At 39.5% G+C, this 12,727-nt stretch overlaps 1 protein-coding gene across 1 annotated transcript in view; it reads right to left on the bottom strand.

The window, feature by feature from the left end:
- Window positions 1–12,727, bottom strand: part of Sidt1 (SID1 transmembrane family member 1) — a 129,471-nt gene that overhangs the window by 37,240 nt on the left and 79,504 nt on the right. The window contains exon 10 of the mRNA XM_008846986.2: window positions 7,119–7,162. Coding sequence (XP_008845208.1) covers window positions 7,119–7,162 — 44 coding nt within the window. The remainder of the gene's footprint in view (window positions 1–7,118; window positions 7,163–12,727) is intronic.

The raw sequence follows: 12,727 nt of genomic DNA on the forward strand, positions 1-12,727 counted from the left end.
TTCACAGTTTTTATGTTTTGTAAAACCAGATTGGTTCCAGATACTTAAAAAATTAACATGTCTATTTATACATCTGCAAAGTCCGAAACCAGTAAAGAAGGGATTATTTCTGTGTTCAGCAGCTTTCTTCCTTTGTTATGATGCCCTTGTTGTCCAAAGATTTTATTACTTGCAGGTCAGTGTGCTGAGAAGACAGGCTGTTCCCATGTTCTTGGAGCTGCTATTTGTTTTCAGGCTCAAAGTCCCTCTGACATGCAGAGTCATATCCACTTTTATACTTTGGTCTGCCTCAACTAACATTATTTTTCCCACATGTCTGCTGACTAGCACACATTCCTTTTTCCAACAAGAGAATGTATTGAATATCTATGAACAACAACTTCAATGTGAGACACAAACACAGAAAAATATCTTATTTCTCACCCAACGGGCCTTGAAAATACACAACACGGCTGACCTGATAGGGCAGGAATTCAGTCATCACATCTACCAGGGAGATTGAAGCAGGAGGACTGTGAGTTTAAGGAGAGTCTGGGAAACTTGGGGGACTTAGGAAGACCCCCTGTCCAAAAAAAAATTTATGTGTATGAGTGTATTGCCTATATATATATGTAAGTGCACCCATGTCATGCAGTGCCCATGGAGGTCAGAAAAGGGCATCAGAAAAAAAAAAAAAAAGTTACTTCCTCATTCTGAACCTAAGAATGATTTTTATTATTTTTATTGAATTTTTGTTCATTTCATACATCTTGATCATATTTAAACCCCTCCCCTGTCTGCACACTCCCATAGCTCACCCACTGGATTTCATTCTTTCTGTCTATATGTTAAGACTTATTGAGTCAAGTTAGTGTACCCAGATGTACCTCAGTGCAAGTTCATCTACTGGGGTCTAGTCAGCCTATCTAGAGTCACTCCTTTAAAGAAAATCAGCTCTTCCTCACCTAGCAGTAATCAGTTGCTAATAACTCTTAAGCTGAGGTTGGGACCTGTTTCCCATTTCCCCAGTTCTATGCTGGGTTTTTGTCTACTTGAGTTTGCATGGTTTTTGTGCATGCTGACACCACTGTTATAAGTTCACATGAGCAAGGTTCCAGGAGCCTGTAAGACTCTGTTTCCATATGATCATGCCCCTCCTCCCCTGGCTCTTACAATCTTCCTGTGCCCTCTTTCACAATAGTCCCTGAGCCCTGGGTAGATGAAGTTTAATATAGGAGTCCTGCCCAGAGACTGACAATCTGGAGACTTTTATTCTCTACACTTTGGCCCTTTGTGGTTTTTTATGTTCATTGTCCTCTGTTGCATGAGGAAGCTTCACTGATGAGAGTTGAGAGGTGCATTAATAGTCTCTCTACCCCTTGTTCCATATGTTCTGTGAGCCTTAGGTGTAGAGGTTTCTTTGAAGATGTATCACTTAGGATTGGGCATCTCACAGACACTTAATCTTTCTGTCTGACCAGTTGTGGAACTCTATAATAGTCTCTGTCTGTTGCAAAAAAAAGCTTCTTTGATGAGTAGTGACTGGCATACTTGCTGTAAATATGAGGATCCATATTTTGCACACAATAAGAAATTATATTAGTCTAAGGATGTGACAGCCTTAGGGTTTTCTCTAAGATCTATGACTTCTCCAGCCATGTGTATTTGGCTATGCTTATACACATGAGTTCCCTCCAATTGAATGGGCTTCAAATCCAATTAGGTAGCTGTTGATTACCCCCAAGATAAAAGTACCACTACTACCCCAATATAGTTTACTGTGCCAGTCACTGTTGTGGTTATTAGATCTTAAAGCTGGGGTTGGACCATCGATTGATGTTCTCCCTTAGCAACTTACATAGTGTTCTCCAAAACTATGAGAGCTAGTCTTCAGGGAGGTGACTTCAGGTCAGTTCCAACTCTGTTGCTCCATGTCCTGTGTCTACAGTATGTCTTATCTTCAGTAATAAGGTCTTACCTTCAAACTCTGAGAGATAATCAAGGGCTGTGGCAATAGCCTGTGTAATTTTGAGAGTCTCTTGGGCTACCCTGGCCAACAACTCAGAGGGTTTTTTTCTATCTGGCACTTTTTCTTGTTATATAGCCTTCAGCTATATATCAAAATACACATACACTCACATTTATATTATATGTTCATTTTTCAGAAGGTTTATTAAAACTACATTTCCATTTGACTTCATTGTATGTGTAATTTTTCAGTAGGCTTTTGAACAAATACATTTCCCTCTGGTTTTTTACACTATCTAATCATTATTTATCTCTCCTCTCTCCCTGTCTAACCCTCCCGGATCCCTCCCCAGTTAAAGTATCCTCATTTTCCCCATTTCACTCTGTAACCCTGGTTTGCCTGGAACTTACTGTACAGACCAGGCTGGCCTCCAACTTAAAGAGATCTGCCTGCCTCTGCCTCCTGAGTGCTGGGAACAAAGGGGCACCCGTACCACACATGCTTATCTTCAGCCCTCTTAATGGCTACTAGGCAAGATGTTAACCCTCAGAGTTCATCCATTTCTTAGAGTCATGCCAAACTGAACTCAGAATCAGAAACCACAGATTAGCAGGCATCTAAACAGTCTCTCTGCCCCAGTGCTACAATATTTGCAGCAGCCAATTCATTGAAGCAATTCATGACATTTTTTTCACTGCTCTCTGAGCTTTACCAAGGATCTAGATGTTGCTAGGATGGTGGGAATTTTGACCAATTCCTTTTTCTGAGAGATGACATGACAGAGAGAGTCTATGAGTAATTCTCTCTCTCTCTCTCTCTCTCTCTCTCTCTCTCTCTCTCTCTCTCTCTCTCCTGTTTTTGTGTGATTCTGGGAATTGAATCCAGGACTTTTCATATGTAAGGCAGGCACTCTAAGTGACATGAAAACATATTTCTTTACCATAGTATAAGAGACTGGCCAGTGGTCTAGGAACTTTTGACTAATGCAGTGTTCTTGGCAGGCGAGGCTGTTCCCAGGGTCTAGAGGACGCAGACTTTAACCCTCAGAATGCATTGTACTCGGCTTGATTTTGTTTGTTTTTGTCTTTTAAGACAAGGCTTCCAGGTAGCTCCAACTGGCTTGGAACTTGCTATGTAGACCAGGCTGGCCTAGATCTCACAGTGATCCAGCCTGCCTCTGCCTCCCAAGTGCTGGGGTCAAAGGTATGTGTCATGATGCCTGGCAAAGGCTTGATTTATTATTTAGAGAGATTAGGTCCCTGATCTTCCTTAGACTAACCCATAAATAGGCAACAGGGCATCAGCATCATGTAGGTTTTCATCCAAAGCCAAGAAACAGATTACCTTCAGATCTTTAAATATGAAGGATCAAATTTTGGGCACAGAGAATGTATATGAAAATGTTTTGTACAGTTTGACTGTCTCTTTGTGTCTTAGAGCTGACTTGATCAAACTTTTATCAGAGCTTGGCTGCTGCTTCTGCCTCTGATACTGTTCACTACAAACACCAATACCATTACCAGGTTCCTAGCCACAGCCACTCCTAATACTTTGATTGCTGGGCCTGCTACTGCCATTCCTTCTGACTTCCTGTGTCAGACACTCCTTTGACTTTTCAACAGTCCCATGAGGACAGGACTATTATTATCACCATTTTAAGGATGAGAAAATGGAGATACTGAGAGATCTGGTAACTTCCCCAACCATTTAGCAGATAGAGACTCGCTGTACTCTTAGTTGCTAAAACTTACTTTCCTTTTGCAAAATTTATTTTTATTGTATATATCTAAGATGTATAACATGTTGTGACACACACACACACACACACACACACACACACACATAATGACCACATGTAAGCAAATTGTCTATTTCCACTGCACTGTGGGCAGCACGGCCATGCCAAGTTACATGGGATAGCTTCTCCTTTCCAAAGTCACTGAAGTGCCTTAAGGTCACTAACTTGTTCTTCCTTGGCTGGCCATAGCTTGTCTTCTGCTCTTGTTTTGAGCAATTAGGGCTTGACACTAGTGGTCATGGGACACTGGAGGTGACTCCAGCTTTGCCTTTAGTTTCTCTGTATACAAAGGTTCCTTATCTTCTCCTATTTCCAAGCCCTTGGCTGTGAACACATGAGTTTCCTGCTTCCTAACCTGGCATTTTCTTCAGGTGTCAACCTGTTCCCAGAAGCTGGTATATTTAAATCAATGATTTTTGGGGTTTGCCTCAAGAACACATTTGGCTATATTTGGATACATTTTTGGTTATCACAGAAGGAAGTGTACTTTAATTAATTAACCATCCTACAATGAATGGGACAACCCCAAACAACAAAGAATTGTGTCTTGTAATGTCAGTAATGTTGACATTGAGAAAAAAATCTGGTCTTAGAGAAAGAGGACTTTGTGTTAATTTTAAAAGTACATTTGCTTGATGTGTTAGTAAACCTAATTTTTTTGAGACAGGGTCTCATATATGCCAGGCTGGTCTCAAATTTACTCTGTAACCCAGAGAATAACATTGAAAACTGATACTCTCGTTTCTACCTCCTAAGTACTGGGATTAAAGGCATGTACCACCATGCCCAGTTTATGTGGTGCTGGGCATTTAACCCAGGACTTTGAGTAGCACTCTACCAACTAAGTTAAATCTTCAGCTCTGAAACTATTTCTTTACAGTGACTAATTTGCCAAGAAAACATGTAGAACCCCTTCCCTCTAACATTGTCATATGAGGGGGTGAACCTTGGTCTATCTCTGGATAGCTCTCAGAGTAACATACAGAGCCCAGGAAATGGCAGAGAAACAGACCAGAGAGACACACTCCATCCACACTGAAAGCTACCCTTGCTCAATGTGCAGGCACAGGAGCCTCTAATGTTGAGGTGGGTCTGAGGTTTATTCTGCAGTAACTGGCATTGCTACTGCATCCACATAAATAGCATTGCTGCATCTTTACTCTTTTTGGTCACTTATTTCTGTCATCTGAAGGGTGCTTCTAGCTCTTAGCTAATTTTCAATGTTCCTGACATTTAACAATGATCTGGCTTAAGCCTAAGCTCTGTTGATTTGAGTTTTGATGTTTAAGGAGCCTTCTGAGCATGGGATTCATTTAGTTGTTGATGTATTCATAAAATTATATCATTATACAATGAGAAAAAAAAAACAAAACAACAGACCTTCCATTCAGAGGGCACCTAATGAGATCTAATCAAGTGGATTCAGGCCCAAGTTCTATAAAGCCTAACATAATAACAACACCTGGGAAGTGCTGTACAAAATTGATGTGACCCGGTAAGAAGGCACACTCGCAAGAAAAATTCTGTAAAGGAAAGTGGTGCAGCACTGAGCATCTGGGGCTTCATGCAGGTGTTCTTTTGTAGTCTTTTCTTTTGGCAGCTGAATGCTTGGCAAAACAAAGTGTCTGGGTGGGTAGAAAAACAGACATGCTGACTTTAAGGAAGACAAATGTAAAAAAACCACCAAGCCTTCCAGCAAAGGGAGAACTTTCCTGCTGGGTCGGGGTGGGCTGAGTTTGTGTCTTTCTAGGATTCAAGTGTGGAAGGCACAGAACAAAGCATCTGCTACACATGACTTAGAGGTGAAGTCCCGTCTCATCTTTCCCTTTCCAAATTTTTGCTCCTTCCTAAACATCTATGAGCACTGAGTAGCTTATGCTGATTTAGACTTGGGAAAAATGAGCACATTTGAAAACTTAAATTTTAATAAAAAGATCCGGCAATTGAATTCTTTTGTGGGAATTCTCATGAGTGGAGGGACAGGTCAGACAGTCACTCTGGATTCCCCATGTCTTACGGGCTTCATTGTACTTATTAGTCTCAAATATTTCTGCTTTCTAGATACTTAAACACACAAAGCTTTTATCTCAATTTGAGAAAAGTACACTGCTTGGGAGTTGACATAACACATTATTACTGCTTCCAAATAAGATTTAGGACATGAACGGGTGTAAGCAGTTATGTCCTATGATGGAGTCAACTTCTTAAAAAGATGAATAGCTTTAATCTATGGGTATAACAATAAGTCATCAGGAGTCTGTTTAATACTATTATCTATTTAACAGAATAATAGTGTTAGGCTCCCTACTATGACCTCTGATCTGACTAGCCACAGGTTCTTAGGCCTGATATCAATGTCAGGTATGGGCTTCATCTTATGAAGCAGACCTGAAATCCAATTATAAAGTGATTGGTTACTCCCATCGCATTTGTGCTATTATTGCACCAGTGGGCATATCTTGCCAGGCCAGTTGTTAATACATCTCTCAACTCTCACCAGAGAAGTTTCCTTATGCAGAAGGTTAACGGAGAGACTCATAACTGGCCAATGTGCAGAGAATAAAAGGCTGAAAAGTATGTACCCCTGACTAGAACACCTATATCAACTTTTTGCTACTCAAGGTCAGGGATCATTGGGGAAAACAGGGTAGAAAGACTGTAAGAGCCAGAGGTGACCTCAGGGAAATGCGTTTTCCATACAGCTGATCAGTTACTTACAGCAATGGTGACAACACACACAAGTCCCACATAAACTCAAGCCAGACAAAATCCCAGCATAGAAGTGGGAAGTGGGCAAGAAACTCCAACCTTACCCGAGGAACTAGTGGCAACCAATGGCTGCTGGGAAGGGGAGAGTCAGTCTTGTTTAAGGGTGTTACTCCTGGTAAGTTAACTAGAATCCAATGAATGGATCCACACCAAAGGGCATTTAGGGACACAAACCTGATTCTATAGGCCCTAAAATTTATATATATATATATGTAAAATTGGGTAGAGTGTAGTAAGGGGGTACAGATAGGGGAGAGGGTCTAAATGCAATTCGAATACATTGTATAAAATTTGTAAAAAGTCAATAAAAAAGAAATAGCTGCAAAAAACAAAATAAAACAAAAATTTTAAAAGATGAATAGCTGGCAGGTACTCTTTGAATAACTAAAAGCATAGAGGTTCTTAGTGTGAGCTTTAAATCTCAATAGTTTTAACATAAAATTGATCTTCACTAGCTCTGCCTTCTGGAGAAAGGCTGCAGATGACAGGACTCTGGGATAGGAATCAAGGAAGGTTTGTAAACTGAAAAAAGCAGAGAGATGAAAGCTGTATCTGATGATCACACATTTGGCACATTCTGAATTAACCAAGGATTCCTCTTACCGTCATTGGAGCCAAAGCTTCCATCAATGGCTTTCCTCTGGAACCTGTGAATAAGCACACACATTCTCTAAGAGTCAGCATTTTACAGTGGTTTCTTAGACACTTTGTTGCAAATTTGTCTGCTAGAATCTCTTAAAAATTGGCTTTGGAGAAATTACTAATAGCAACTTAAAATGGTATAGTCATTTGGAAAACAGTTTGGCAATACCTCAGAAAGTTAAATATAGAGTGATCATATGATGAGCCAGGCACATACATCATTCATTAACATTCATTTATTAATTTTCAGATATAAATTCACAATACATTTTCCTTTTAAAGCATGTGATTCAATATTTTAATGTGTTTGAAAACGTGCAATTATCACCATTATCTAGTTTATTTGCTTATTTATTTAATGTGTATGTGTGTATACCTGGGTGTATGTATGTGTATCATGTGCATGAAGGTGCCTTTGGAAGTCTGAAGTGGGTGTAGGATTCCCTGGAACTGGAGTTACAGGCAGTTGTGAGCTGTCTGATGTGGGTGCTGGGAAATGAACTTAAGTCTTCACAAGAACACAAATGCTCTTAACTGCTGAGTCATCTCTCAATTCCCAACCACCACTATCTAATTTTAGGACATGTTCACAGTCCCCAAAGAAACCAACCCTGTGTCTATTATCAGACGGTTTTCATTCTCTCCTTCTCCTAGCCCTAGGCAACCACTAATCTGCTTTCTGTCAGTAAATTTGCCTACTTTGGACATTTTATATAAACGAAATCACAGCACAAGTGAATGCTTTTGACTGGCTTCCTTGATTTAGCATGTTTTCCAGGTTAAATCATGTTAAAGTACATCTCGGTCCTTCAACATTTTTATGGCTGAATAGCATTCCACTGCACATGCATGTGAGTGAGTGGTGTGTGTGTGTGTGTGTGTGTGTGTTCCATTTCATTTGCTTTCACTTGTTGGCCATTTTTGTTGCTTCTGTTTGCTGGTATTAGAGTAACTCTGCTAGGAACGTTTGTGTACATGTTTTTCTATGAACACATTTTCATCTCTCTTAGGTAGATGCCTAGAAGTGAATTGTTTGACATGAGGTAACTCTGTTTAATTCTTTTTAAAGCTGTTTTCCACAAAGTGAATATAGCAGTGTTGTTTTACATTCCTACCACCAAGGTCTGAGGGTTCTAATTTCACTATATCCCTACCAACTCCCACTTTCTATTTAAAACGTTTTTTTTATACCTAACCTTTAGTTTGACTCCTCACTGTAGCCTTGAGTTGCATTTCCCTAATTGCAAATGATGAGCATTTTTTCATATACTGAGTGGGAATCCATTTACCTTCTCTGGAGAAGTAGCTATTTAAATCTTTTACCCATTTTATCACCAAGTCGTAAGAATTTTTACTATTATCTAGATAATTCTTACTAAATATAAGGTATTCAAATAATTTTTCTCTCATTTTGTGGGCTGTATTATTACCTTAGTAATGTGCTTTTTAAAGCATAAAAGGTTTGATTGTTTATAAAGTTCAACTTATATATTTTTCTTTGGACGCTTATGCTTTTGGTAACTAAAAGAACTGTTGCCTAACCCAAGGTCTCAATTTGCATGCATATTTTCTTCTAGGAGTTCCGAGGTGCTCGGTCTTACACTTGGATCTTTGATCCAATTTGAGTTAATGTTAGTATATATTGTGAGGAAGAGGGCCAACATCATTTTTTCCATATGGTTATCTAATTGTAATAGTACTATCTGTTGAAAGTAATATTTTTTTCTCTATTGAATTGTTTTGGTACACTTTTTGAAAACTGACCATTAATGTAAGAGTCTATTTGTGGGCTCTCCATTCTATCCCATTTACTTATACTAGCTGTAGAATCTTGGTTTTTATGGCTTTGCAATGAATTCTGATCTCAGGATGTATAAGTCCTCCAACTTTGTTCTTTTTTTCTTCACGATTATTTTGGCTATTCTTTTTGTACATCAAAGGAAACAGTTAATTGAGTGAAGAGACTGCCCACACAATGGAATAAAATCTTTGCCAACTATACATCTGGTAGGATTAATAGCTATAATATATAAAAATATCAACAAATTAAATAACGAAAAATCAAACAACCCAATCAATAAATGGGCTGAGGCAGTGAACCGGCATTTTTTCAAAAGATGAAATTCAAAGGACCAATAAATATATAAAAATATTCAGCTTCACTAGCCATCAGAGAAATGCCAATCAAAATTACATTGAGATTTCATCTTAGCTAGTCAGACTGGCAGTCATTAGGAAAACAAGTAACATCAGATGCTGGAGATGATATGGACAAAAGAGAACCCTTATGCACTACTTGTGAGAGTATGGAACAGTCCAGCCACTATGGCGGTCAGTGTGATCTGACATATAACCCACATATATCATAGGTGTTTACCCAACGGACCCCAAGTTGATATATCACAGAGATTTTCATGTCTGTTTTCCAGCCATAAAACAAAGTTATGTCATTTGCTGGAAAATTCATGCAACTGGAGATCATATTAAGTGAATTAAGCCAGTCTCAGAAGGACAAATATCATGTTTTCCCTAATTTGTGGTTCCTTAGATTTAAATAGATACAGAAAATCATGTGAGTATAAATGAAAAAAAAGATTATTTTGGCTAGTCTGTGTTCTTTGTATTTCCACCTGAACTTTAGGATCTGTTTGTCAATTTCTAGCCTGGTGTGGTGGCACATGCCTTTAATCCCAGCACTCAGGAGTCAAAGGCAGGTGGATCTCTGTGAGTTCAAGGTCAGCCTGGTTTACACAGTAAGTTCCAGAACAGCTGGGGCTACAGGAAGACCCTGTCTCAAAAAGGCCAAAAAAAAAAAAAAAGGCGAGAAGGCCTTTGGATTTTCATGGGTTTCTGGTGGGTTTTATAGATAATTTTATAGATATTTTTTTTGTATTTTCTTTTTTTATTTGTGCAGAACTTTAGCATTATGTCCAGGCATGGTGGAGCAGGCCATTAATCCCAGCACTCTGGAGGCAGAGGCAGGCTGATCTCTGTGAGTTCAAGGCCAGCCTGGTCTACATAGTAAGTTCCAGAACAGCTGGGGCTACAGGAAGACCCTGTCTCAAAAAGGCCAAAAAAAAAAAAAAGCCAGCTGGGGCTTTGACATTGACAGGGATCATGTGGAATTTATGGATCAATTTGATGAGTATTTCCTTGTATATTAATTTTCTACTTCTGCAACAAATTATCCCAAATATAATGGCTTTAAAGAACACAAATTTATTTACCAGTTCTGGTTGTTGGGATAAAGCATATCTTATGTGTGTGGTAAAATCAAAGTTTCAGAGGGGCTGCGTCTCTCTCTTGAGGCCCTGGGGAGCGTTCTTCCCTTACTTTTTCAGGCTCATAAGGGCATCCTGCAATTCTTGACTCTAGCTCCTTCCTCTGCATCCAAGGTACCTCACATCATAGTTAGATTTTCTTCTTCTGCCTTTGATTGCACTGCCTCTTTCTCATAAGGACCCTTGTGATTACCTTAAGTCCATGTGGGTAAACCAAGGTAATGTCCCAAGGTGATTACATCTTTTCTTTACCATGCTAAGTAACCTAGTCAGAGATTCTACAGACTAAGACCTAGACATCTTTTGATGGCTTCTGTAACCACACCATCTAACAATAACATGCAAACTTCATAATAACTTTCTTTTCTCTATTTATGTAGTTTTTTCTAATTTTTTGAGATGTTTTCTAGTCTGTAATGTACAAATCTCACACCTAATTTGTTAACTATACTCCTTAGTATTTTAATCCTTTAGATGCTTTTGTAAATGAATTGTTTTCCTAATTCTGTTTTTTGATTGTTCACTGCTGGTGTGCAGAAGTTAAACTGTTTTGTATATTGATCTTATATTCTGCAATCTTGTTGAACTTAGGCTTTCTTTCTGGAGCAATGGTAATATTCTGAAATGAGATATTCAGTGGTGGTGATCATGCAGCTGTGACTGTACTAAAAACCCCTGAGTTGTACACTTTAAGGGGGCGATGTGACTTATGAATTTTATCTAGATGTACCATTTGGGAATGTCTCTCAAACATTAGCCTCTTCTTTCAATGTGAGGTTAGGGGGATGGAGCTCATGCTTTGATTCACATGACTCTAGAAACTGCAAACCCCCATCTTAGTGTGTTCTGTGGAAGAATTTCTCTTTGAACTTCCTTTTCTCTTAGACAGCAAACATTCCTATGTCAGGGCTTTGCTCTTGCTCTCTGGCGAGGCAGCTCTCTCCCCCAGATCCTCGCATGGCTGGAGTCTTCTTGCCATTTGAGCCGTGTTTCTGAGTGGCCTTCTCTACTGACCAGATTAAATCTGAAGCAGAGTCCCACCAAGTCATTTTCTACCTCGCCTTTGGGCTTCTTCTCCCCAGCCACTGGCTGCAATGGTTTTCTCTTGTATTGCTTACTTGCTTAATGTTTCTCTGTTTCATAGTGATGGCTGTAGTAGAGTAGGGAATCTAGAAACACTTTTCTTGGACCTCCAGGATAGGGCCTGACATGCAGGAGATGACAACTAAATATTTGTTGATTGACAAAACATATCACTGAGGAGAACAGTTAAGATTCTGCTTGACTGTTCCGGCCAGCACATGAGGCTGTAGGGAAGGAAGTTCTCTCTGATCAATTTTAGTGATGCTTATAGGCAAATATTACCTGGACTCCTAGAAGACAATATATTTGAATTAATGGCCTTTTCCCACATTTACTTTAGCTTTTGGAACTGCTAACATTCTTCATAAGAAGAGCTGAGTAATTTATACTACTAAAGTGAAGCAGGAAACAGCCAGGGAAAAAATTTAAAAGCTAGCAAATGAGAACGGTGCTACATGGGTTGCAATGGGTGCACTTCGCCAAGCAATCTGGAAATGGGCCTGGCCTCATGATTCCTTCTGCTCTCTTAGATGAGGGGAAAATACTTCTGATCCTACAGCTTGAGCAGCCTTGTGCTTTTCTACTCTTTCTCTCTGAGATACAACAATTCCAAGAGCCTACTGGAAGATGAAAGACCAAGTGCCACCAAGGCCATTCGAGGACAGCCAGCATCTCCAACCTGCCACAGATCACACTCTGTAATTGCATCTAGCTGAGATCTCCAAGCCCAACTCTGAATATAAAAATGTCTCTGAATTGTATACTTTAAAGGGATGAATTGATGGTTTATGATTTTTTTTTTCTCAAAGAAACTGTTTTTCTAGATATAGCATTTGAAGATACCAGTCAAAGCAGAGCCATCAGCTAACCCATAGATTTCGGAGCAAACTTAAATGGTTATTGCTATATGCTACATATGGTTGTTTAAAATGCAACATTATTGTGGCAATTAATAACCAGTAAGATAATCAAAGGGAAGGCTGAGTACCCAGGACTGGACTTAATGTCTGGCAGGGCGATTGGAAAAGAGTAAGAGAACCCATATGCAATGCCTGGCTCTAAGCCTGCATATCTATACATCTATTGCGGGGGTGGGGGATGGGTTAACACATGCATGTTGGAGAGGTTGGAGGTGAGACAGAAGGAAATGGTGTTCATGTGGCAGCACAGCATGTAGATACGTGGATACTCTTAGCTCTCCAGTGC

Source organism: Nannospalax galili, unplaced genomic scaffold, assembly GCF_000622305.1.
Source record: "Nannospalax galili isolate Female #2095 unplaced genomic scaffold, S.galili_v1.0 scaffold743, whole genome shotgun sequence".
NCBI classification, from domain to species: domain Eukaryota; kingdom Metazoa; phylum Chordata; class Mammalia; order Rodentia; family Spalacidae; genus Nannospalax; species Nannospalax galili.